The sequence below is a fragment of the Scomber scombrus genome, chromosome 15 (genome assembly GCF_963691925.1).
Source record: "Scomber scombrus chromosome 15, fScoSco1.1, whole genome shotgun sequence".
In the NCBI taxonomy this organism is placed as follows: Eukaryota; Metazoa; Chordata; class Actinopteri; order Scombriformes; family Scombridae; genus Scomber; species Scomber scombrus.
The window spans coordinates 13,521,415-13,548,479 of NC_084984.1; the positions used below are offsets into that span (position 1 = coordinate 13,521,415).

At 38.0% G+C, this 27,065-nt stretch overlaps 1 protein-coding gene across 2 annotated transcripts in view; it reads left to right on the forward strand.

Annotated features, from left to right (window-relative positions):
- LOC133995312 (astrotactin-2-like) overlaps window positions 1–26,194 on the forward strand; it is a 287,008-nt gene extending 260,814 nt beyond the window's left edge. For both annotated transcript variants that reach the window (XM_062434657.1, XM_062434658.1), the window contains exons 20-23: window positions 11,327–11,468; window positions 22,020–22,120; window positions 22,702–22,885; window positions 25,878–26,194. In XM_062434657.1, coding sequence (XP_062290641.1) covers window positions 11,327–11,468; window positions 22,020–22,120; window positions 22,702–22,885; window positions 25,878–26,115 — 665 coding nt within the window. In that variant the 3' untranslated portion in view covers window positions 26,116–26,194. The remainder of the gene's footprint in view (window positions 1–11,326; window positions 11,469–22,019; window positions 22,121–22,701; window positions 22,886–25,877) is intronic.
- The last annotated feature ends 871 nt before the right edge of the window (window positions 26,195–27,065 follow it).

Genomic DNA, 27,065 nt, shown 5'->3' on the forward strand with positions numbered 1-27,065 from the left:
GCTCGGCCATGGAAACCCATTCCATGAGGCTCCCAGTGCACAGTTTTTCTGATGATGTTAATGCCAGAGGAAGTTTGGAACTCTGCAGTTATTGAGTCAACAATGCATTGGCGACTTTTTTGCACTATGCGCCTCAGCACTTGTTGACCCTTCTCTATGACTTTACGTGGTCTGTCACTTTGTGGCTGAGTTGCTGTTGTTCCTAAATGCTTCCACTTTTCAATAATACCACTTACAGTTGACTGTGGAATATCTACCACGGAATAAATTTCACAAACTGACTTATTGCAAAAGGGGCATCCTATAATAGTACCATGCTTGAATTCACTGAGCTCCTCAGAATGACAAATTCTTTCAAAAATTCTCCCTGCAGAGTCCAAGCGCCAAAGACTATGACAATACCTAATCATTAATATCATCTGCATAATAAACATTATTTTACTTCATCTCTGGTCTCTCCTGATTGAAATGTTTATAAATGCAGACTGCGGCTAGGTGCTTGATTTTATACACCTGTGGCAATGGATCTGAATGAGACCTGAATTAAATGATTAAGAGATTTATCCCAATAGTTTTATCCATATAGTATACAGTATATATAGTATACAGTATATATATATATATATATATATATATATATATATATATATATATATATATATATATATATATATATATATATATATATATATATACTGTATACTATATATACTGTATGTATATATATATATATATATATTGTATATCTAGACTGAAGATGAAGCTGTTGAATGGGAAGAATTGTTCAGTTCATGTTTGAGGAGGAAAGCTGTGTTTGCATGATATTATAATAGTGTGTATGATTGACAGGTTGACAATAAAATCAAACATTATATTTGACCTAAGGGATAATCAAATAATTAATTCATCAATTTTTGCCATTACATTTGCTTAACTTGTTTTATAGTATTTTCATTCAAACCCATATATCTGTTGCTTTAGCTTCTAATATGGCATCTTATCTCTGATTATACCTTGGCCTCAGGAAAACTCAATTATTATGAGCTGGAGGGCAGTTGATTAATTTCAGATAACTCTATTACTGATGTAATACTCTTATTAGTCTTGTAAATTAAATGTTTAACGACATGTAAGTGTTCCACTGAGCTGTCCATTGTATTATGTAATGCTTAACAATAACACACAAGCTCATCATTTAATACAAATATTTTGTAAAAAACCTTGGTACCGATAACATGACAGATGATTGCCAGTTTGTTGGAAAAATGATAAACACAAAGGAAGTATTAGACTTCACTGCCAGGGCTAGAATTTCAATTCTCACTGAGACGACCTATGACAATGTCTGTTTTGTTTCTTACATAGTTTGGATTTGCTGCGATTGTGATTTCTACATCTGTTATGTTTCTCAATGACACCACTGTTAAAAGAATGACTGCAAGTAGGCTATTTATCAGTGTCAAGGTCACAGTCCCTGTGTAACATAATGTGTGTATGTCTGTGTGAAATAACAAGGAAAGAAATAGGCCGACTGGCAGTGGGTTGTCAGCAGCAACTAGTTCAAGCAAAGGCCAGCCCAAACAGTGTTTTCCTAGAAGACATTCTTGTTCAAGTTTGGCTGTTTCTTGATGAGCCACAAAGGAAGAAAATCCTGAGGTTGTCCGCTGAACATGACAAGTAGGAAAACAGGTGTAGACCCTCTCTCAGTCCAGCAACAATCCACAACAAATTCTGATGTCCATGAGCACTGAATACACTTGGGGCTCTTTGTCAAATGATAAGCTCCATTCATGCAGGCAGTCAAAAAGAAAGAAGGAAAGTGATAATGCGAGCCTTCTTCTCAGCATAACGCTATAGCTACTGTAGCACCCTGTCAAATGCAGATGCAGATGCCTGCTAAGTGTTGTGGAAAAATTGCTTGTAAACACTCTGGACTTAGCAATGAAACACACAAAAATGCGCGGAACACTTTGAGGGGAATTGAAATATAATTAGAAAAATGCAATGTATAATACATTTGGAGAGAGCATTACCTTTTACCTTGTCTCTCTGATCTTGTTACAGATCCATTCACAATGTATGCTCAACAGCATTACACACACCTCATTAGAAAGATTGGTTGTTTTGCTATAGCGTGATACTGTCCACCCAAGCTACCAGCCTATCAGGATATAGCACATTAGGTGCTGCACTCATCAATACACAAGGTCATTATATATGTTACTTTGTGTGATATAGATGAACAACATATTTTTCATAATGAACCTATCAGAGAACAGCATATACCACAGAATCAGCTCTTTTGCTTACACCAAGGCTTGTTTCTAGGTCAGTGTCCTCTTTATGCATGGCAGCATTAAATCATTGTACAGAATGCATGCACAGTGCCTGGATTCTGACAGAGGTTAACATGTGACAGTCATGTTGTCTCTCACAGTAAAGAAATCAGAGCAGAATTAAAAATGGTCAATCCATAATGCTTCATGCTTCTTAACAGTGTCAGTGTTGCTAAGTGCAGAATTTGAAACTATACATCTTATCCTAACTGGTAGATTGAGGCAGTGGATTGGCATCTTTGAGATAATGCTAAATATAAATTCTTGGAGCAGCATGCTTTTTTAACAATGTGCTAATTTCATTACATTTGTCATAGAATAAGAGAACACGTAGTGGACTGCCTGTATGTTCTTATGCTGATGATATACAGCTGTACCTTTCAGCCGAATGAAACTGTTGACCCGAGTTGGACAGCCAGCACTCTGATCTGTTTCCAGAGCTGCCAACTACTGGTCAGTGGGTCACAGATACTGTAGATTTTCCTTCAACTTTGTTGTCTCAGACTGTAAAATTTGTCACACATATCAAAAAGTTATTTCAGTCCACCAACTCTTGTAGAGTAAATTATTATGTGAATGCAGAATGTACAGCATTGAACTACTAACTCAGACTCAGAGCCCTCAAATGGATAATAGAGTGGAGGTGTTTAACGGCTGCAGGGCACTTCACTGGTGGCTTAAGTACATGATACATGTTTAGATATATGAAAATATATGTATGTTATTCAAAAATAAATGACGTACAGTATTCGTTTGCCAGCACAATGCCTCAGCAGGGTTGTCCAAAGGGATATCCCTCTACCTGATTAGCAAAACTTGGACAATTATATGCAACAATCTTTTTACCTTTAAATCCTGCCATAGGTGCCATTGTGTGATGTTAGCTTCTATGTGTAAGTGTCTGTTCACCTGTGTTTTATCTAGTATGTGTGTCTGTGTGTGTGCATGTGTATATGAGAAAGAGAGAAAGGGAGGTAGATGACGCCATGTAGGCTCAGTGAGGGGAGCAGAGGTTTGAGTGCTGACAGTTCAATAGAACAGGCCCCTAGCAGGTTTGGCAGCCCACAGGAAATATAAAGCTTGTGATTTGTTTGTTAATATAAACCCTGTGTTTTGTTTGTTTAAAATGAGTCCACTGTGGCTGATAGTAGGCCGTCAGAGAAAGAGACACAGTAAAACAGAAGAGAGAAAAAAGGGTACTTTGAGGACAAACAGGATCATGGTTTCAGGGATAGAATGAAAGATGAACAGACAAACACAGAACATGTAAGAAAAGATAGACCAGCATTTATTGTACTGCAAATATTGTTAAATCCATACAGCATTTGATAATTTGGTTGGCATATATTATTAAAACACACTGTATATGAACTTAAATTGTGGAATGTGCATGTAAAATGATAATCAAACAAACAGCTACCTTGCACTGCCTCTAATTGCAGTTGTCATTCCCACATTCACCCAGATTTGCAATACCAATCACGTCTGAGCCCAATTTCAAGATGCTAGTGAGCTGATGATCATTATTAGCACCTCTTTCTTTGCAAAATGTATAAACACAAAATTGTTTCTTTTCCAATTACCAATACATAATATTTAAGTTTTGTTTTTTTATTAAATGACATGGAACATAACATTCTCAACAGCACTGATCAAAACAAGATATTGTTATAACAAACATTTTACAGTACAGTTTTGGAGAAATAATGTACAATAAAAACTAAAGCTTACAACAGTAGAAATAGACTGGTTTAATAAAACAATAATGCCATATATGATTTAAATAATAATTATGTTATTTCTGAAAGCTGTCATTTGTGCATATATTGTAGAACAATATTTTCATACTGCACTTATTTATTGTATAGAAATGTAGATACATTTTACACCATCTACACCAATGTTACCTCTTAGCTAAGAAAGTGAATGAACAGTTTCTTACTAGTGTTTTTTTTCCGCCACTCTCCCTTAAATTTCCTCTTGCAGCAGAAAAAAAAGTCCTGATGTGTGAACCCACTGACCTTGAGGATTTACACATTCTCTCTGCACCCCCCCCCCCCCCCCCCCCCCCCCCCCCCCCACACCAACCAACCAACCAACCAACCAACCACCAGCCCACCCCTCTCTCTTTCTCCCTCTCTCTCTCGCAATCACACTTTCACATAAAACACACACACAGCTAATGGCTGAGGTAATTACACTTTGCCTGAATTCAGTAGTGTAATTGAAATGATATGTCAGGGATAACAAGTCTGGCTTCCAACATCAGACAAAATGCTACTTTGCCACCATGTACAAGTTTGTCTCAAAGAAGGTTAAATTAGGTGAATGTGTCTTGTGCTTATGTTCCACGGCCTGTATGTAGATGTGCTTCTATGTCTTCTAGTGCATACAGTATGTAAATTGTATATATGTTCATTATGCGTGCATGTGTTGGTTTATCATTTATCACCACTGTTCGGTTTCAGCTTTTCTGCTGTTGCAACTTTCTGTTCTTTTTTTTGTAATTGCCCCCTTCCTGCCTACAGCTCCTATTGCACCCTATGCTGCCCATGAGGAATGATCTCTCTCTGAATTTCCTCTCCCGTGCTCACCCCCTCCTTTATTTTGTTTTTTGTTATGTGCCAAACTTTTTTGAGAGGGGTTTTCCTTGTCCTCTTAGCCAAATTTGGGTCAGTCTGGGTCAGGAACTGTTACTGTTGTTTGCCTGCAAAGCCCTTTGAGACCTTGTGTATGATACTGGTCTGTACACATAAACTTGACTTGTTTACAACTACATCATAGTTATCAGGCCTGTGTGTGTTTGAATCACAGTGGCTCTCTCTCTACATTGTCCATCAGCTTGTCCCTTCATGTTCTCATGATTTGCTATTAATTGTTCCCCTCTCTGCTTACTAAAAAGGTCACTTGGCATTTACCATGAGGTTTTAATCGCCATGTAAGCTGGAGAACACGCAAAATGGCTTTTACCGTAATAGAATTTCAGGGGCCTTAATTTTTGCCAGCTGTGTGCTGTTTTGGCTTTGGTATTGACAGAAATGTTGACGGACCACAGGCCTACCAATGAGGAACCCCTCAGAAGGGTAGGACCTTAAATGCTGCCTCTGGGTGGGTTTTAATATCTTCTTCAACAGCTAATGATTTTATTTTGAGGGTTAACTCATTCTGGATAAGTATCCAAGCAGTTAAATGCTACCACCTTGGAGACAGTATATGATTGCTCCTCAGTAGTTGCTCAGTAAAAAAATAGCAAACTCCCATAGACACAGACATACATGTGTGCCAATGGCTTGTAAAAACACTTCCAGTTTAGCAGTTGAGTCATGCCATCATTTTGCATGTGTGAATACTCAAAATTCAATTCATCACTCTGTGCTATTTATTTATGCCATCCCAGTCTCCACTCCTTCAAATGTATACAAACACAACTCCTCTTACACATCTCTCTTCTCTTGTAATGCTGAATGAAAGCAGGTCCTGTATGCTCATCTCCACTGTAGTCACTCAACAAGGGGGCTGTAGTAAGCAGGAGGGGCAAGGTGTGAAAAAAGGGAGTGTGTTTAAGGAAACCAAAGCTACACCAAATCTATGGATATGTTTTGAGGCAGAAACTGATAAAGTTTTCTGGTCTGCAGCATGCGTAATATGGGCAGGTATAGAAGGGGAAAAAAGAAAAGAAATAGTTATTAGGAAGGTCATTGTGTTTTAGTGTGTTGTCTTTGCCAAAAACATCTGCTGCTTTTTCATAAACAGTTGTCATGCAGCAAGCATTATTGGAATTTCCTCTTTCTCTACTTTGAATCACGCAGTGGCTTGATTAGTAGAGATATAGAGCTAGACTACTGCCATATGTTGATGCTTAAAGCCAGGTTTTGAAAAATGAACACAAAGTTTTAGTTCAGTTTGATTCTGGTGTAGTCATAAAATCACACACAAAAAGTTGATTTGGTTTGGTTTGACAGGGTTGCACCATGTATTTGATGCCTTCTAAATCAGCAGAGAAAGGAAGAAGGGCCATTAATTTAGCTATTTATTTGCCCTGTTGATACTGATTATGCTGCATTTCATGTGAAAAACTGCTGTTATTTGCTTGTAAGTAATGCACATAGGATTTTCAATGGTATGTTATGTAATTCCTTGTAAAACAGCTGTCTGTTTGACAGTTAATAATATTTCAGTACATAACTTTCATTTTGTTTTATTAAAGGTTGGCCACTATCAGCGTCTTTTCTGAGTGCACATGATGGTACATTGTGTACCCCTACCACTGTATGCCTGCATACTGGTCTTATATTTATGTAATTGCATAACAGTTTATAGCTTTCAGATGGCTCTGTTTAAAGAGGGTTTGACCCATGGAATGTGTGGGTACAGATTTCTAGGTAAAAGTATATGATTGTTAAGAGAACTAAAACACACACTGTGTTCCCCTGCTGAGTCCTTAAATTGATAATTATACAGTAAGCCACTCAAGAGCCTCTGAAGACCAGTCAGCTCAACATTTGTCTTTTGTTTAGTCTTACAGACGGATCAAAGTTACTTAAGCACGTCCTCGTGCTGTCAGTGACATATTCACACACTGTCCAATGTCCAATTATGACACGTTGCCTCATGTCACTAAGCTAGGCTAAGCTCATACTGCTTCACTCTATTTATGCCTCTAGAGACAGAGACAGAAGACATTTCTAACTCTGTTACATGGATATAATAATGTCACGTTTATTTTTAGGTGTTGGTGTGGTATCTTTTCGGCCTCGGTCCTTTGTTCTGTGACATTTTATGACATCCTGTGACATTCGAACACATGTTGTGCTTAGGTTAAAGGTGAAAAGTCAGTTTTTCCCTGACTCAGCAGTTGTTCAGAAGGTGGAGTTTTTAGAGATAGGAAACCTTATATATAGTGGTGCCAAAACTGGTGTAGGTAGAGAGACTCAGATCGGGAACAGGGACTCTCTCAAGATTGGATGTTATGGCACTGTTCTCTTTTGTAATAAAATCTTTAATATATACAAGTGAGACGTGTCAGCGTTGGTTTCCTTCTTCTTCATCAACACATCAATAGATAACCATTATTATAAACTACATTGGTTTGGTACCCAAAATATTAATTAGCAACATTTCTGGCTTTGTGTCAGTACATCAAAAATAAATTACACATTTACCCTAAATATGAACTAAACTAGAAGAAAAAGCAGCAAACACACACTAATTTAAGTTTTCTCCTCTTCAACACATTAAGTCATAAGTTATTAAGTCAGTTTTAACAGAAAACATATTAAGCAAGTTAGACTGTCTAAATTTAAGATAAATATATGACATATACAATATACACCTTGGTCACAACTGTATTACTTTCCATTGTGTTTGGAAAAACTACTCCCACTTTCCAGACATGTATCTATCACATAGTCCTTTTCTTGTTCACATATTCAAAGCCCAGGTACAGGTCCTTTAACAACAGGAAATTACCAGGTGTAAGTATGGCATAACCATCTGATGTGAATACATTTGAGCAATCTCACTTTGAGCTAACCATGCATGCAGAAAACAGCAACAGAACACCAAAAAGAAGCAGCTTGTTATATCATCTCTTCCTCCCTCCTGTTCATTTACACGTATTTTGCTCTTTTGGAGGGATAAAAAAAGGTATTGACCGAGCAATGATCAGTATCTAGCCTTCACGTCAGAGAGAACAAATGGGTTGCCCTCGGTGGGCACATTATGCCACAGCAGCATGAGTCAGTAGGTCTGCCATTTGAAATTTACAGGTAAAGATTATGTGATAATCACACACATTAACTCTCCCCCACTCATGAGTGATTGCTACAGAACTGTACAGTAGTCATGCAACAGCTACTTGATTTATTCAGATGATCAAAACATTCACTGACATCATCATTCCTCTCCATGACCCAGTCCAAAATCATGAAACATCAGAGCGCTCAGTGACCTTTTTCATTTCCTTTCCTCTGATTCTTTGTCTTTTTCTCTTTGTTCTTTCCTGCTTTTACTGCACGTTTGCCCAAGCTGCATTTAGTTGTTTCTCTGTACTTTTAGCCTTTGTGAAGTAACAGAAATCTGGCATTCAATTGGAATTCCTTTCGTAGCTGCTTGCAATGAAAGGTGGGGCAACGCACTTGAAAGGCATAATGAACGCAGGCCGAATCAGGTCAACACTCAATCTTAAATAGATCATTAGCAATTATTTCTGCAAAAGATTAAGTGGTCTGCTAGGGATAATTTATTGTTCCACCAAATTGCGGTGTGTTAGCATACTTGGCCCACTAAATACACAAATTGCAAAGAAAATAAGTGAAGTAAACACTTCTGCAGTGGCCAAAAGGTTGGTTCAGTATTTTGAATCAGCTGGCACTAACCAACTAAGAAGGTAGAGCTAATTAAAAATATAGAGCCAGGTTCACCAAGGACAGTACCAGCTATAGGATGTAAGCTACTGATATCACAAGCTTTTATCACAGCAAAACTGTTTTTAGTTTAGTGTAGCATCATTTAGTGTCTGGAGCCTCAAGACAAATCAAATACCAGCTCCTGAACAGCTCAGAACAAAACACGCAGGGTATTATTGATCTCCAGAGCATGTGATCATTTCAGTCTGACAGTTAAAGAAGTTATTTGTCAACCTGCTTCAAGAAAACTTACCTGGGCAGCACATTTTGAAGGACAAGTGAACATCAATGTGGACATTAACAGCAGGATAGCTAAAGCCAGTGCAGTTTTTGGTAGACAATGAACAAGTGTCTAGAATCACAAAAGCATTACCTCTCACCACAAAGTTGAAGATGTTATCAGGCTTTTATTCCTCATACTGCCGTACGCATGCAATTCTTGGACCACCTACTGCACAGGCATGACAGATGAATCATTTTATACTGTTTAAGTTCATGAGGATCAAATGGCAAAGTATGATTTCTGATATCCATGCTCAAGTATCCATTCCATGCTTGACAACTGACTTAATGGCTGTCCAAGGCAGCAGTCAAAATGGTAGACATACAAAATGCAGGGAAATATGCAACTAAACATGTCCTGTTTTGTGCTTCAAATGCACTGACTTCTTTTAAATATTTAACTAATACCGCAAAAACTGATCTTAACTCAGTGCTTGGAGTTGGTATACCATGGAAAACAACTTTAATATGTTGTCATTAAATGTTTTACAGATACATTTAGTATACAAATGTTGTGACTTTGCAGGTACATTCATTATAACTGCTTCATTATGTTGATATAAAACATAATTGTGTTTCTCCCAAAGCGTATTTGCTGTTGCAAGTGAGTACTGTATAAATGTAATTTCTGGGAGACAGGGTTGTGCATAGTATCTGTTATATATGCAATTATGATTTAGCCAGTTGCTAACCTTGCAAATCTTCATTATCACTCCTAGTAGCAGCTAACACAAAACAGGTTTCACCGATGAAAGACAGACTTGTTTAAATTAATAAAAACAAATGTCAGAAAGAACAAAATAAGCATTTAGAAGGCAACCAAATGAGTTACAGATCGGTTCTGCAAACAACAATGCCTGTAAACTTCAAGTGTTTATTTAAATCCAACATTGGATTACCGGATTGGAAGACTCTTTTAGTTTAGCTAAAACACTATGGACTGAATATATTCTAAAATCTAATTGAGCTCATTTGTACTGAAAATGGTAATTATGTAAATCATCTGTCTTCTTAACTTGCTGTTGACAAAGCAAGATAATTTGTCTGTTTACTAAATGATTTTCATTTAGACTACGAATTTATACAAAGATTAACATAATATATGACACAGTATACAGGTGGTCTTGAGGTCTGTGAAAGTTTAAAAATGAAGTATGAAAATATGTGATGTTGTAAGTTGTTTATAGTTAAAGGTAACACATGAGAAATGTATAGTGCAGACATACTCCTTCATAAGCACCAATGGCAGATTGGCCCAACATTTTGACAAAAACTAACATTAAGCAGACTTTAACAATGGAATAAATTAATCCAATTTGAGATTTGTGTTTAGAAAGCTAAAACCTTCGAAAGAGCAACCTTTCAACAGTGCAGGAATGTGTTTTGGGGAAACCTCCTATACACAGAGCTCTTTCTGTGAAAAGGTCAAATCATTCATTCGTGCAGTTCTTTTTCCCCTCGTCTCAACCTTTTCTTACCATCCCCTTGTGCCCTACCAGCCAGACTTACTCTCTGTGTTTATAAGTTGGCCCATGTATCATAAGCTAAAACTAAGCTGCCCTTTACCTTGTGTAGAAATAGTTGGAAATCCAACAGTTTGAGAGCTTTTAAACTATTTTGACAGCTCCCTCTTTTTTCCATCACCCCCATGAGCACTGGAAACTGGCGTTGTGCATGTGTGTGTCTAAATGAACAAGTGTGCGTTGCTCGCTTTTCCTGTAAGCTGACATGAAAGATATTTCACAACTTTTGAAGTAGTGTTTTGTGAGACGCCAGGGTGCTCAGTGAGATATCATTGTAACATTACCATATGCCCATAAAGGAAAGAAATCTTGTTTTCTTACTGTTCTATAATGTTCTGTGTATGGGTCGCTGTCAAAAAAAAAAGAGTTATATTGAATTTAGCCTTGGGCCTGGTGTTGGTGAAATGACTCCCACTGGACTGAGCAGAGGTGAAACTCACTACACCAGAGTCAAATGGCACAATCATTGACGAGGGAAGAGCTACTTTCTTAGAAGTAGAAATTCATTCATGACTGCATGTTTATTTTGTGCACCACGTGTCATTGTTTGTTCAACTTTAAAGACCAATAGATGAAAGATAATGTTGAAAGATAAGCTTTTCTTTTTTCTCTTTTATTTCAAAAAGTATGATACATGGTAAAACAGTACAAATACCATTTTCAAATGGACTTTTTTGTAAGATTTTCTTTCTTTGCTTCTTTCTGTCCTCATTTTCCTTTGTTCCTTTCCTCTGTCTTTCCAATTTCTTCTTTCCTTCCTATTTCATTTCTCTACCAGGTGAGGTTCTAAGCTTGGTGGATGAACTGTTCTCTGGTTTGGGTTCATCCTGTGTTGTTGCCGGGAAAAGGAGTGGAGAACATCTTCATTCTGTGCTTTATTCGGTGGTCTTCAAGTGCCTGGAACCTGACAGTCTTTACAAGTAAGTCTGCAGATGCCCTTTGCCAAGTTTTCCAAGACAGCTGAGTCGCTGATTTATTGTGGTTGTTTATTTCTTCAATGCATGAATAAACACGAGTCGTAAATTGTATTGTGTTGTAGTTAGTGTCGAAAGTTTTTAATTATTTCCAGATCTCAAAGGGTGTACAAATTAATAAAAAATGGCCAAATAAAGTTATGGGAAAAACATATTGCGTTTGTTAATGAAGCTACAAAATTTAGATATTAGAAGCGTGAAGAGAATTGCCACACCTTATCATGGTGGCAGGGTTTCTGTGCCCCTGTGATTCTTAGAACCCTGTTGTGGAGCTTGTAGGGTCTCAAAAAGCACATATGACCCAGATGAGAAGCTAGACTAAGGACGAGACCAGAGGGTCTGTTTATCAGGGTATAGCACAATTAGACTGGATTAAAGTATGGGTACAGGATTTTATTTTATTTTTTTAATAATTGCATGGCAGCACTTACTTGAATGAAAAATCTCTGATACATTGTATCCCATGTCTGTCTGCATATGTTGTCGTAGGTCTACAACATTTCTAAACATTTTGCATCATTAAACCTAAACAGTAATAAGAAAGCAAATAACTTCTTAAAACCTTAAAACATGTTTCTAACTGACCTGCAGTATTCTGTGACATTGCTCTTGGTGTTGACTCACAATTTACTGCAATGTAATTGACTTTTTTTCTGACCACATTTTTTATGGGTTCAGTGTTTCCCATTACCATATAAAGATCTTTCATTAAACATTATGTTGTTACCAATGTTTGCATCTTTCCCGAATAACAATGACTGGGCAAATATCAGCAATACCACATCCTCCCCTGGGTGTCTACAATTCCCACTGCAAATGTTATTTTGTTTAAGGGGGTGCATTTTGTTACCTACTCCTGAACAACAGCTGGCTCGAGTTAACCAGGGAAGCATACTTAGTCTCAACATGGTGGAAGTGGTGGATGCTTCCGTTCTTTTATGTTCTCTTTGGTCAGAGTGGGAACATGGTTTCAGTGAATACAGAAGGATCTGTTAAACTCAAAGAGCAAATTGACCACTCTGTCTGTGTAGATTTTTGGGAGGCATTTAGCTAACAGACAGATGTCGCCTGAGGTCAATACATATGGTCATATTCATTGTGGTCATCACCCTGACACATTATGCATGTACAGCAGGAAGTCAAACTATCACAGTGAGAAAAAGAGAGGCCAGTCTATTTTCAGTAACTGATTGTGGATTTGTTAGTGAATGGGATTATGCCATTAGTCATTAGAGGAAACACATCATGTCCACAGTACAACAAATACAGTTAAATTATCAGTTGTATGTCTTCATATATCACAATATTATCAACACAATTACTTTTGAGTTATTACCTAATGGATCAATCTTAGCAGGCCTATTACTACAAAAGTCAAACTTCTTAATATCAGTGGCCTTACACTATATCAATTATGCATATGCTCCTCAGCTTCTGGAAACCCAAAGCACTGCTTGAATATGCCTTTCTATGCATAAATATATCCTCAGAGAGATAATATTTAGTACACTGAGCAACCACACTGAAATACAATTATAATGCAATACAACTGTCTTTGCTTAGAATATTTAGTTGATGAGACTAATACATCAGGTTTTTCACTCAATCCTGTGTTAGTTTTTGTGTCAGGCATCGATGGTGGTGTTGCATTAGACTGCATTACACTGAAACCTGTTTTTAATATTTAGTTCACCTCATTTACATACATGGAGGAGTGAGAAATGCAGCCCAATACAAAAACACCACAAACTATAGTCTCAAAAATGACTGTAGAGCTGTATCAACATGTCTCTGACTTTAAAAAGCTGGGAGCATTAATCATAAGATCTGCACTGCAATGATCTAGGGTTTCCATTTTTTCCTTCAGTCATTGCATTGAAAGTCATTTAGAGGGATATCCCAGACTAGCATTACATTCAGTAATACACTTGGTATTCCTGGCATGTACATTTCCTATGAACGTTATTTGCCCCCCCCCCCCCCCCCCCCCCCCCCCATTTTTAAATGAAGTTGTAAGAGCAGCAGCAATTGGTGAATTAGACAGGGCCCAGATGTTGTTGTGGCTGTCATTGGACGCATGAACATACTATCTTCATTGCTTCAATGTCTTCTTAACTTTTGTTCAGTGTCTTATGTTTATAGTGATTTTGCTATTTTGTGGCCTTGGTTTGTTTTGGGAACCTCAACTTTGCCCCTGTAAAAGAAGCAGCCAGTATTTAAAGCTATGGGAAACCTGACCTACAGCCATGTTTTTCCCAATGTTAGGTGAATATATGATGTACTTTCTAAAATATTTTTTTTTTTAAATCAAATAACTTGAAAGATAAAATGGTGGAGGGAAACAGGTCATGCATAATAAGACATTTACATTGCTGTTTGTGTGGGTGTGACACAGTCATAACTGCATAACACATATCATGTAGTTTCTTCTTTTTTTTTAATCTAACATTGCAGCATGTGGTCACTAGCTAATAAACCTGTGTGTGTGTGTGTGTGTATCACACATAAAAAAAAGTAGCACACAGGGAGGAGGAGAGTATTTCCATATTTGGAAAGATTTCCCTGACTGTGATTAAGAATTTAACTGAGCGTTTAAACAAGGAAATAAAGAAGATAAAATAAATGTAATAAAACAGAAGGGAAGCGGTCAAGAGTCATTGACATTTCTAGGAGATAATGGCAAAGCCAACAACACAATTACCCTCTATTTAGTTAAAAGTCACGATTTTGAGTTTCCTACAAGCTTTGACAGTTGATGAAGAATAGTGGTGGAACAACTATTATACTAACAAAAACCTGCGACAAGAGGCTAATTTCCAACTTTGTAGCAGCGTTATCTTTGTTTAGGCATTCTCCGCAGTGTTGTTTTTCTCTGATAAGAGCAGAATTTACGTCGGAATTACGTCTGAGGGCACATCTGTTTGCAGCCAACTCCGCTTGTCTTAATCAAGAGCCCGATAAGACCTCTACTGGTATTGGCTTTACACTTGATCATTACTAAGACTGCTAAAGACTCCCTAATGTTCCCCAGCAAACCGCAATGTTGTTTCCTCTATGAAAAGTTACACACCTCATTTCAAAAGCTCAATATTTAGAAAATCATTGGCTTATTTATATACTGGGTATAATGTCTCTTGTGTGCTTTAACCCATTGATGCCAGAAAGTATGGGCCACATATTATATGCAGTATGTGCTAAGCAAAAATTACTTACAGAGAAAAACACTACTCATTAATACACTTGTTGGGCTACTATACTTTTTATATTAATGTCAGGTTTGTGCATTAAAAACACATAACACAAAAATTGCCAATGGTACTGTCATCATCACCAAAACTATCTAGAGAAGCAGAGAAAAAAGCAGCTTCTTTTTCACTGCTTCTTTGGTGTTGATGAAGAGGCACATGTAATTTTCTGTAGATTGAATGGTGATACAATAATTTGACAGAAAGCTCTCCTCACATGATGCTGGCCTCACATCAAATTACTTCTGAACATTTTCACTCCTGCAAACAAATTTCCAATGTTGCAATAAAATCATGAGAGGTTTGCTAGAGTTGTGGTCCTGTCATCTTGATAGTTTGATGCAAGTTAGTCAAAAAAACTCAGTCCAAACTGTCTTTAGTGAGTCTTTTTCTCATCTTGATGTTCCCATAAAGTCAAATGCATTTATATTATTTGAAGTCTCGGTCCATACAAATAGTGAAATTCAATAGGTGTGCTCTCACCAGCACCAAACAGGAAGCAGCAAACCGGGTAGTTACTGTAACACCCAAAAACTCACCATTACACACACACTATAGACAGTGAATAAACAATATCATGAGTGATCTACCAGCCCACACATATTTTAATGTCTACATTTTTGAACCACTAAATAGCACAGCTCACCAACGGAGGCTGGTAGCAAGGTGAAGCGACACAATCCAAAATAAGTTCATCTTTATGGATTGTGGTGTTGCTGAATTTACCAGAAGACTGTTTACATATGGTACCTTTTATCTTGTGTTTCAAGAGTTACATCTTTTTGCAGATACAAATTGCAGAAAAGAATTGGTAATACGTCATATTGTGTGTTGATACCAAATGTGAAAATTCCCTTCATGTTTGGTGTGAACACGCCATTAAAGGGAGTTTGCTGTAATTGCAAAAAGGTTTTGTCACCACTACAGAAACAGAGTCTGACACTGACTGCTGTTGGCTGTCGGTTTGATTAAGTTTACAGTCTAATAATTTGGGTTTTTATTGAATACTGATGGGGGCTGATTCTTCTTAGTGTCAGCCAGGTATACTTAGATTATAATGGCAGTTTGCAGTAAATGGTTTCCCCTTGTGTGTGTGTGTTTACTACTTTCTACTCTACTTTACTAATTAAACATGGTGTGCTTGATGGTGTTGTTAATGACACTGATGAAACTTGAAAGCTCAGTATTGTCATTGCCTTTTATCTTCCCCTTTTATAAGTCACATAAACATTTATTAATCCAGAAAAATCTAGAAAAAGCTTCTTTGTATAATATGACCTCTTTCTTTCAGCTGTAGTGTATCCGCAATGTATTTACTGGGATTTCACACATGATTTCAGCCCAGTTGGAGAAGTAAAACCTGTGACTTTCTTCCTTTGTCCTGGCTGCTACTTTTCTACTGTATTTTATGCAGTTCACAGGGTTTCCAAACAGAATTACTCCAACATCCAGCAGCTGAAAGTAGTGTCCAGATAGTTAATGGTTGAAGGGGGTTTTTGTGGGCAGCTGTATAAACTGTGTAGCTGTTTTAAAGTTGTAAAAATACCTCGTTTTCCCCCCACGCATCCTGGAAAACCTGAAAATAAAAGGCTTTTTTCAAGTACAGCACGACACCATTTGAAATGTGATTGTCTGAACTGATATGATCTAAGAGATGTTAACCTGAAAAAAATTGTAAAAAGAAAAAAAAGTTGTTAAATGAGGAACAGGAACAATCTGGGTGTACTGTTTCTCTTCACAGTTGTAACTAAATGAATTCATTAATTTAAGTTTTGTTTTTGGCTTATTTTTTAGGACAAACCACTACAGACACAAGGGAAGCTGTGGCCAAAAGCGGCTTCTGTTTCTGTTTCATTGTTTTTTCTTCTTGTAAATTTCCACCAGGAGCAGGATGGTAAATAATCTCAAGAGGCTTCTAGTTATAGTCTTGCAAAGAGTGACCCTGCAAGATCTCCAGTCTTTGCAAAATCGTATAGTCATGCATTTGTGAGTGAAGAGGTACAATAAGTAAACAAGTCAATCAGATGGACTCAGTCAAATCACAATCAGTATTTCAGTTGTTTAAAGAGTAATTGTTGATTGGTGTTTAATTAAATCATACTGAAGATTAGTTTAATATTAACTTTTCTATATCAGTTATGTCCAGATTGATTCTCTATCTAGACAATATTTCAAAATGTATATTTAAAATGTATTAAAGAAAATTAAGGAAAGCCAGTTCTTAAACCTAATTTGTTAATAGTGAGTTTATGAATGACATCAAAAGCTTTATACTGTATATATATTTCAATGTCTGTGATCTATAGGTGTGCATTAGATTGAGCTTTTGCTGTTTTTGATAATCAGTGTTTTATATATACAGTACAACTCAGCTCTCTGCATCACTTGAGTCCCCGAATCTTCCCTGAATTGTCTCAGTCCCGGCTGCCCCGCATCTTCCTGATTGCTCCTCAGCTGCTTCTAATTGCTCCAGACTATTTAAGGCAGAATCTCCAGACACCCAGTCAGTCAGTGTGTCTTAATTCCTTCACTATCTAGCCATGTTTTTGCCAGCATTAACTGCTTTATTTCATTTTTTTCTGTTATCTTGTTTTCTCTCTTTCACTGGTGTGCATCGGTGCCTGCTCAGGCACAGTCATTTCCAGCCTGTCTTCCTTTTATGGCTTAACACTATAGCAAAATTTTTAATCTGGCTAAAGTTTGTGTTGTGTTAAGCCACCTCACAATATCAGTATTTTCCTGCAGTCTATCAGCAAACAATGTCTGAATCCATGAATACACAAATATGCTTTGTGCACATATGAATAAAAGACTTAAAAGAATACCTCAGATTTTTTAGACAGTAGTTGCTAAACATATCCACATGACAAAAAAGGCTATCGGTTCCAAAATAACCCATGTGATCTTTCCAAAAATTACTCATGACCATATGAGGGATAAGGGTTGTTATTCATTGTCCATCCACGATGGTGTGTTTTCGTTACCTTCATCCTTTCTTTTTTTCCCCACAGTGCCTCTGACAGGCTCCCATTAGATACGTTTTTGTTTTTTTGCTCTTTTTTTTTTTTTTACTTCTGCAACCAATCAGTAGAACAATGACAACCATTTAACAAAGACTACCCCTTAATGCATGCACATTGATAGATACTATAAGTCCTGTAAACTCAGAACTTTTTGCAGTATCATTCTGTATGTGCAGGTTGTATGAAAGTGCTAATGCATATTACATCCAAAATGTAAGAAGTGAATAGCCAGTGGAAACCATAGTTGAAAATACACTGGTACAGTCCAGTGCTGCATATAACCAAAACTCAGTTGACACACACTCTGATATTGAAACTTTCCCCCTATATTGATTTTACAGAAAAAGTATAGCACAAAAGCTAGTGTCTGCCTGAGGAGCATTAGGTGGGTAGGTCTCCATTATTTAACAAAGCAAAAGGCATGTGGAAACAGATTGCCCATTTTTAATGTATGCATATTTTACTTGAGTGCACTCATAATTGAAAAAGGGGCAGTTATGGTAGCACAATCTTATACTGGTTAACCCACCATGATGAATTTGCCTGGATTTTGTCAAATGCCATTCAAAGTATTATTGAAATGATGGTCCTGTCGAATTTTCTAGAAATATGTTTCCAGAAATATCTGGTACGTACATTTAAAACTGTTGATTGCCTTTTAATGGGGCATCGTCATTATTACTTTGGACTATGACATCTTGCTGATCTGCAAGTAAGATCATTCAAATCTGAGCTTTTTTTTCAATTTACAGTGAAAGGCAAGGCAGTTTTATTTATGGATGTTGCACTAGAGTGATATCACTTAAATATGAGGATTTCAAAGTCATGAGATATTGGAAGCTGCCACAAATTCTTGAGGCAGTGAGAAACAATTATATTTGGCTGTGATTGATTTGTGGACTGGCTCAACTGATGTGTGTCCAAACGCTGATGTCATGGAAAAGGCATCCCCTACTGCCCTGGCTTCTCTCAGCATGCCAAAAATACTGCCCTAATTGATCCTCTCTCACTCTCACTTTCTCTCATTCCTTCTCCCTTGCTCTGTCTGTCTCCGAGCTTTCTGTCGTGTCATCTTTTGTTCAGCCATCTCTCCACTGTCTCATTAAATTAGAAGACAATGGTTACTTTAATGGCAACATTGTTAATTTACACAAACATTAATCTGCCATTTGTCCACTTCATTGTTTGCTGAGCTTTCAAAACTATTGCACACGGACAAAACCAAGCTACTTCCAACCGAGCCATGTGCAGCCAGACAGCCTTTGAATAGATGTGAGAGACGGGGAATTAGAAAGAAGGATAGACAGAGCTGAGCTATATGCAAGCAATGCAGATAGAAAAATAGAGACACAGGGAAGTGTGTGGGTGGGTGGCCGAGGTGGTTATGTGTGTCTTGCCAATTCTGTTACTTGATGTTTTGACATTCTCGTGGCAGGCCAGACCGTGGCTGGTTCCTTTGTTCTCCCAGGCGATCTTTATCATCACCGAGTGCCTGAGCTGAACCACCACCGCACACCATCCGTCCCTCTTTTAATGCTACTATCTGTCTCTGAATGAGATTCTAACAGTGTGAATTACACCTTTTTCTTTTTTTGCATGAATGTGTTAAAAAAAATAAAGTTTCCTTAAACAATGAGCATGATTATCCCCCTTTGACCTGAACAAAATGCAGATCCCTTGAGAGGCTTAATCTCCTGGAAGAAATGGCTTTACTACTGTACAATCTTGTAATTGCTACAGGGGCCGTGAAAGGGGAAACAGTACCTGTCATTGATGCCAACCATTTAAACAACCAAAATAGCAATAATATGCTGGCAAGCTCACATCCTACATCCCAAACAAAACTTTTAACAAATTGCCTTGATAAAATTCCCGCCTTGTCGTTGTCTTGCTCCCCTCTCCTCTTCTGCCTCATTGTATCCATCTGCACGTTATGTGGCCACATAATTTAAACAGTGTGACTGTTACATGCCGATATTGTTTTGCTGGGCAGAGGAGCCAGCGAGGCCCGTGCGTCTTTTCTGAGGTTCTTTGGGAATACCGCATCCACCCTGCTGAATAACAAGATCAGACAAACTATGTGAGCAATGTCCAAACAGGTCATATTACAAACAAAACAATCATTTGACAACACTGGAACAGCTCTCCAAAGACATTACTTAAAACAAGGCAAATGGGTTTAGGAAGAAAAGCAACTTTTGTAAAAACAATAATATCCTCATTTCTTTATTTTCCTGTATTTCTAGAAGAATTCAGCAATGGAATGCCATGTCAGTTGTTCAAGTTGTCTCCACTGTGTTTTGTGGTTTCCTTTTTGTCATTTTGTTGTTTTTACAGTGGTAACTCTGTGGAAATACTGCTGAAATACTTTCATAACTAGTTACAAACATTTCTCAATACTTAATTCAATTTTTCAAAACTCCCCCTGTAGTAGGAAAAACAGTACATGTGGGTCAAAGGATATATTTTTTTGTTTTTCTTTACTTAACAAAAAACCCTTAAACCTGTACCACAACCGTACATTATTTATAGCATTAATACATTTTACATACAACCTTGAACATGAAGTAGTACTGGTAATGGTTAAAACATATTAGGTTACCAGGGTCGGTCAGCAGCAGTGGGCTACCATACCTGTAAAGCAACACCAGTCCCATTCTATATAAACTGATCAGACATACAATAACAGTTTCCATTAAACCATTTGCACACTAATGCAAGTGAATCCACTTTTTTTAATGAAACCAATTATTTGTATGCATACATAAATATGTATGCATAAAAAATATTTATTTACTGTGTTATTTTACTTTGTGTTTTCTTTTTTATTTGTTTTCTTTTTGGCATTTTAAATCTTCCATATTTGCCATCATGACTATAATACCCCCAAGGTAAAGGCTAGAGGATGATTGCGGTCATGGTTTTTTGAAAAAACAATGTTGATTGACTGACTGATGTTTTGTTGACCCATCCATCCACCCTAATGTCTTCCCTACGCAGATAAAGATCTCACTAAATAATATCACCTGATATCCTCCTTTGCTCCAGTCATAATTATGTGCCAAACCTCTGCATGTTAGCACTGTCATTTTCAGCATGCTGAACTTACTTAATTTAGCATTTAGCTCAAGCACTGTACAGTCTCATAGAGCTGTTAGAATGGCTCCTACAGTAGTCTTGTTTACATTTTTGCATAAGCTTTATCAGTGTGCTTTTTATTATGTCTGTCTCCAGGCTGCTTTCAGACTGCAAGCTTTCAGTGGGGCTGTCAGGCAATGTTAATGTTCTGTGTTTTTGTTTGTTTACTGCTGGTGAAGAGGTGTATAATTCAGGGAACTCAGAAACCAGTAAAAGTACTGTTGCTCCTGCTACAGTTTCCTTGGTGTGGTCTGTGGTTGCCACGGCGGCAAGCTAAAGTTTAAACCATCATCTAGATGGCAGCGGCAAATAGCCGTGCAAGCTCATGAGCATAGTAGCTGCCCTTTCTCTCTTTGCCACTGAGAGGATATTGATGTCTGAATCTGTGCACCCCTTCTTTTTTTTCTTTTTTTTTAAGATTCAGTATCACCAGTTCTCATCGTACTTTTTCTTATTCAGAAGAACACAGATTGGCATTTTCAAAAGGACATGTAAAGGTCATTTGTTTTCTATTCCGAGCTGTGTGGCCCTACATTACTTGAGATGCGTTACATTTTCTCAGTGTGTCTCATCTCCTGTTGCAATGTCTTGAACTGTTTCCTGTGGTATCTTATCAGGGGACTTAGTGGTCCTGAAGTCTGTCATGGAACCCAAAAAATTCTGATGTTTGACATTTTCAGAGAAGGGAACTTTGTCCTCATAGGGGTCTTGGAGTCAAGCCAGATGCCCCTTTACTCCTCTCTCTTCTGTTTCTGTGGTACTGTCTGCACTCATTTTCAGATATAATTAAATCCCACAATCCATAATCTCATCTTGCAAAAACCCCATCTCATCAAACTCACAAAGGTCTGGAGAGAAAGCTAGCACAAAAATTTTGTACAAAATATTGTTATCCTTCAAACTCACTGCCAATTGATGCAATGAGGTTGAAGTTTGATTTTGCACTATGTATTTGTACTCAAATACTTGAAGTTAAAGTGTCGTGCTCAAGGGTATACTGATTTTCAATACGTTTTTCTGAGTACTTTCCATTCTGCCACATTACCTGGTCTTGGGATGTCGCAATAATAATCTTTTCCTGTAATTTTTAGGTTTACTCTCCATGCAGTGGACAGCCGAGGTAGCCACTCTGAGTCAAGCTTTGTCTCAGTACGGACATCATGCCCGATGGTGGATGACAGCCGAGCTGAAGGTATTCTCACCTCGGAATTTTTCCTACTGTGCATTTTTGTTATCTTGATTTCGCCTTTTACAGAAGTACCATTTTAAAAACGACCATGTATATTTTTGGCACTACATCCTTGTATCAAGCTCAATTTTTCAGTCATTTAATTTCAGACTTTTCTCCCATGGACTCCTAAATCATATGCTACAAAGTTTCAGACAAAATAACACAAGGACAAGGTCAGAGCTCATAAATGGTTCTCTTTGATCACAACTCTAACAACTTTCACAGTGTGTACACATGTATGATTACATAGTATGGTTATTAAAACAAGCCGTGGCAAAATGTAAAAGAGCACTCCAATTGCACATGTCAAATTTAATTTGCTAAATATGGGGGAGGTTACAGGCCAGGTCTAACCAAAAACACTGTAAGCTTGGTTTGTGGGAACTGTGTGATCCCATATGTTGGAAGCTTGACCTATATTGGGGACTAAAAGTTTGGGTACCTCAGCGGCTAACTTTTCCTCCTGTTATTGCACACATTCTGCTTATTTGCTTTTCTTACTCATGTTAAATCCTTCCTGTCTGTCTGTCACCTACTCACAGAGATAGCAGACAAGGTGTACAACTTGTACAATGGCTACACTAGTGGCAAGGAGCAGCAGATGGCCTACAACACACTGATGGAGATCCCTCCTCCGCTGCTATACAGAGTCCAGCACCACTACAATTCCCACTATGAGAAGTTTGGAGACTTTGTCTGGCGTAGCGAGGATGAGCTGGGCCCCAGGTGAGAAGATTTCAATGGTGGCACAACTGTTATGCAGGTTTACAAGATGCTTAAAACCGTTTTCACCATTCTTTCAGTTAGACGTGTAAGTATTTTAATGTGCAACAGTTGTTTTCCTGTCTAGAAAATTTCAGTCAGACGCTATTCATCAGAGTCTCCTTGCCATCTTGTTTGATGACGTTGTTGTGTTGTTTTGTATCAATTACAGTCATCCTGAGGTTTCTTACATAACAAAGGCCAAAGCTGTCTGAGGTGGCGCTGCCAGATTCATACCATTCAGCCGTTTCTCATGGCATTGTCCACTCCTCCCCCTCTAAGAAGGAGCACCATTGCACAATTGCCCCAGTCCCCCTCCTTTTTTCCCCCTTTCTTAAAGTGCTTCTACTGGAAAGCAAGTGGGCAAGGTCACCGTGAAAACTCTGGGGTTATAGTAGCTCCTCACATTACCATGGTGATGCCAAAACAGTGTCTGTCAGCCAAGCCAAACACTAAACTTGATAGTCAGCTAACACTAACTCAACTTCCAGCACCATTTCCTCTTCTTTCTCGTAAAAAAAGTTCCATGCCTACAACATGTCACCCAAACATCCCCTCACCCAACCCATAACCCTCTAAACAGCGACACCCCCATTGATGGCTTGCTGTGTGAACTGACACTGACGCATTACAACAACATGGAGGCAAAGGGGAAGCTCACTGATTGACAAAACTGCAAGAGGGGAGGTATAAACTATTCTTTCTTTTTTTATTTAAAAAGCAAAAAAAAAGTATAGAACAAAAAAAAATTCATGTATGTAAGTCTGACAAGGCACCAACTGGTCCAGCGCTGATGATAGCAACACAAGATCTTAGGTTACAGCCCAATGTTTTGGTTTGTCCACCCCCACTGCCTGGAAGCGCTCCTTTTCAAGCCATAAATAATAAAATAATTGTGGAATAACTTTGGTCTGTAGGAAGATTATGCCTCTTTCTGATTGGTGAAGGGGGGTGGGAGGCACGGGTTGGCCATTGGGACCTAATATAGGGATTGGGGTGGTCGGTTGGTGTGTTTGTGTACGTGTATTTGTGTGTAGGCAGCTGTGGGGGTGGGGGTGGCTTTTGGATGAGCGAGCATGGATTATTTACTGCTTGAAGTTGGCAGGGTTGAGCCTCGTTGGGGTAATTTACAAGCAGGCTCTATTGGTGGTGCCTTTTTAAAAGGTAACAGAATGGCCAAGTGAAACGTAAGCACAGTCAGCACTCCTCCAGGAGCCGAGAATCCCAGGAGCCTCGAAACGTCCACAGGCATTGTTACAGCTGAAAACTAGCTCCTTTCATAATTGTATTGTTCTCTCGATATGTTGTGATACTGGTTTGTTGTTACGTTTACTGTAAACATAATACACAATAGTTCTATTTCCACACATCAGTCTGCCTGATTTGATGTTGATTTTAGTCTGGAGCTGCATTCCTTTTAAGCTGTGCTTGTGCCATAATCAATTACTTAGAATTTAGTTGTTTAAATCCAATGAAGCATTGAAGTTTTTTGACTTAATTGCAACCTGAAAAACGGAAGTAATATTTTCAATATGTCTTTTTTCTTGTCTTTTCAGTTTGTTTGTCATCACAAATAACATTAAATGTGTTTAATGTATCCCTAGCTCACGTGCTTGCAAGCCTCTCTTGATTATGTGTTTGGTATTCTGTTGTTTCAGACATAAGAATTTAAGGGAAATGAGAAAATGTTTCCCCCCTTTTCAGCAAATAAGTGAAAAGGATGTCTGTACTCCTTGCTTAACTAAAGACAGATGTTGATGCTCAGCAGACACTGCTTTTCAAAACAAATGGAATTTTGCCCTTCTCTGTGTGTGTTTTCCTCATTTCAGTATCCATATGAGCTTAACAATCTAAAATGCTCATAGGCCTACTATAGGTGTATTCTGTAGGTGTTTTTCTCTTTTTGTCAGTATGGAATGGAGTGTGTGTGCGTGTGTGTGTGAGGCATCTTTTCTAAACTGAGCTGACCTGACATATGGCTACTTCATGTCGTAAACAGCAGCGCCAGACTCTGGACCTGGAGACAATATTCTTAGTTTCACTCACTCTAGACAGCTGTCTCTCGTGTTTGACAGAATCATTACCCAAGAATTTAAAATGCCACTACATGTGGTAGTTCTGACCTAGACTGGCACTCCAATCACCGTGAGACGGGAGAGACATTTGCAGTTTTTTGTTTATTTTTTTTTCAGCTCTGGTAACATTTAAAACTACTTTCATGTAGACACAATGCCATATTTTATGTGAATGTATTAGTTTTGTGGCATCAAATGAACCTCCTGGCACTGAGGTGGGTGCGTTTTATGCAGATCACGGCTGCAGTAAACTTTCAGCCACTCACTTTTGTATGAAATGGTGATTGACTCCCCATGCACCCAAAACCAAACGTGTTTGTTTGTTGGTTGATGTTTTATTGGTTGTTTTTAGCAGTGGCATACATATGCCTCCATAATTTTCTTAAAAACGATTTGCATGATTGATTATCATGATTTTCGCAGCTGATGTAAATGTATCAAATAGTACAGATTTAAATGCACATGAACCATTAATGCAGATGTTGTATTTGTTTATAAGTTATTCTTATCAATACATACAACTGTTTCAAATCCTTGCAAACATACAGCAGTGGGACTAACATGTGCCACAAATCTGCTGTCTCTAAGTTGAGGAATGTTCTGTGTCCAAAAGTGTGTTTGTTTGCGTACCTTAAATAAATTCCGGAATGAATCATCCTGCCCCGAGCCTTTTCCAGATTTCATAGGCATTCTGCTTATGTCCATGGTCACCAAAATTGCAGAAATTAATTTCCGACAGTGATGCGTCTTTTTGCATCTGCATGTCTCAGTGCTGAATGTCAAGAGGAAATGTAATGTTGATGGGATTTATTAAATTACATTTTTGTGATCTTGGTTTGAGGTTGGATACTCATTGTTGTTTTTGTCTTCCCCTTTAACAGAAAAGCCAACTTGATCCTTCGTAGGGTGGAGAAGATTAGCCACTACTGCCGTTCCCTCCTGCTCAGCACCTACATCCAGAGCCGCACCGACACCATGGCATATGTCTACTGCCGGAATGAAGAAGGACGACCTCCCAGTAACACATGGCATGGCTCCTTACATGAAAGCCGCACCGCCTGCATGGAAAAGCTCATTTCTGTACAGCGTAACACATATAGCAACACCAAACTCCGATGAGACGAGAGAAGTGGTGTGGGTTTTTTTTTCTTTTCCTGCAAAATGACATCACTGATTGATTGATGTACCTCGTCACATCACTCTGCAGCAGGTATCTCTCAAGTGAGTGGTGTACTTTGAAAACCAGGAGAGCCTAAAAAACCTCAGAATTCACTGGACATTGTGTTAAAGCTACCAAAAGACGTATTTTTGTGCGGCCTACTTTTATTATATGACAGATGATTACAAAAAAGAAAACATTGAGAAAACGAAATCTGAACTGCAAGATGCCAGTGATTGCACATATCAATGAGAAACTGCAGTGTGAACATGTAAAATATCCTTCAGCCTTGTTGGCTTAAATACTTTGAATGTAATATTGTAGTTCCTTTTTCGGTGCTTTGAAGCTTACCTGGAACACTTAAAAGAGAGTAAAAAGTGAAAAATCAATAGCGTAACTTATTTGCCTTTACTACGTTCATTTGAAAAGAGAAATTAAAATGTGTTGAAGCCATTTGAGAATCGCCTGCCTGTTTTCAAGTTGACGTTAATTAAATCATTTAAAGCATTGCTTCATGAATTTGAAACCAGTAAGTGAGAAAAGGATGTCGTTAGTCTTGTATTACTTTTGATAAATTCAACTAAAATAGCAATGCTTTGTGTGGTAACAGGATTGACAAATAGGCTACTAACAGCCTTGTTAAAATTATGCAAAGACAGAGTGGGTGTCATTCAAACATCATATTCATTCATAAACTTTTAATTTGCAGCTAACTTCAGTGGTGGAATCTAGGAATCCTCATGTTATTATGTTACTAGAAATGGACCTAAACACAGACTTATTATGCACCCAGGACAAAAAAAAGACAATGCTTTTGCCACACTGAAGTCTTTAAAGTAAATGCTTTACGTAGTTTGATGGGTTTGGTACGTGACTAAACTCATCTACAGTATTGATACAACAACAAGAA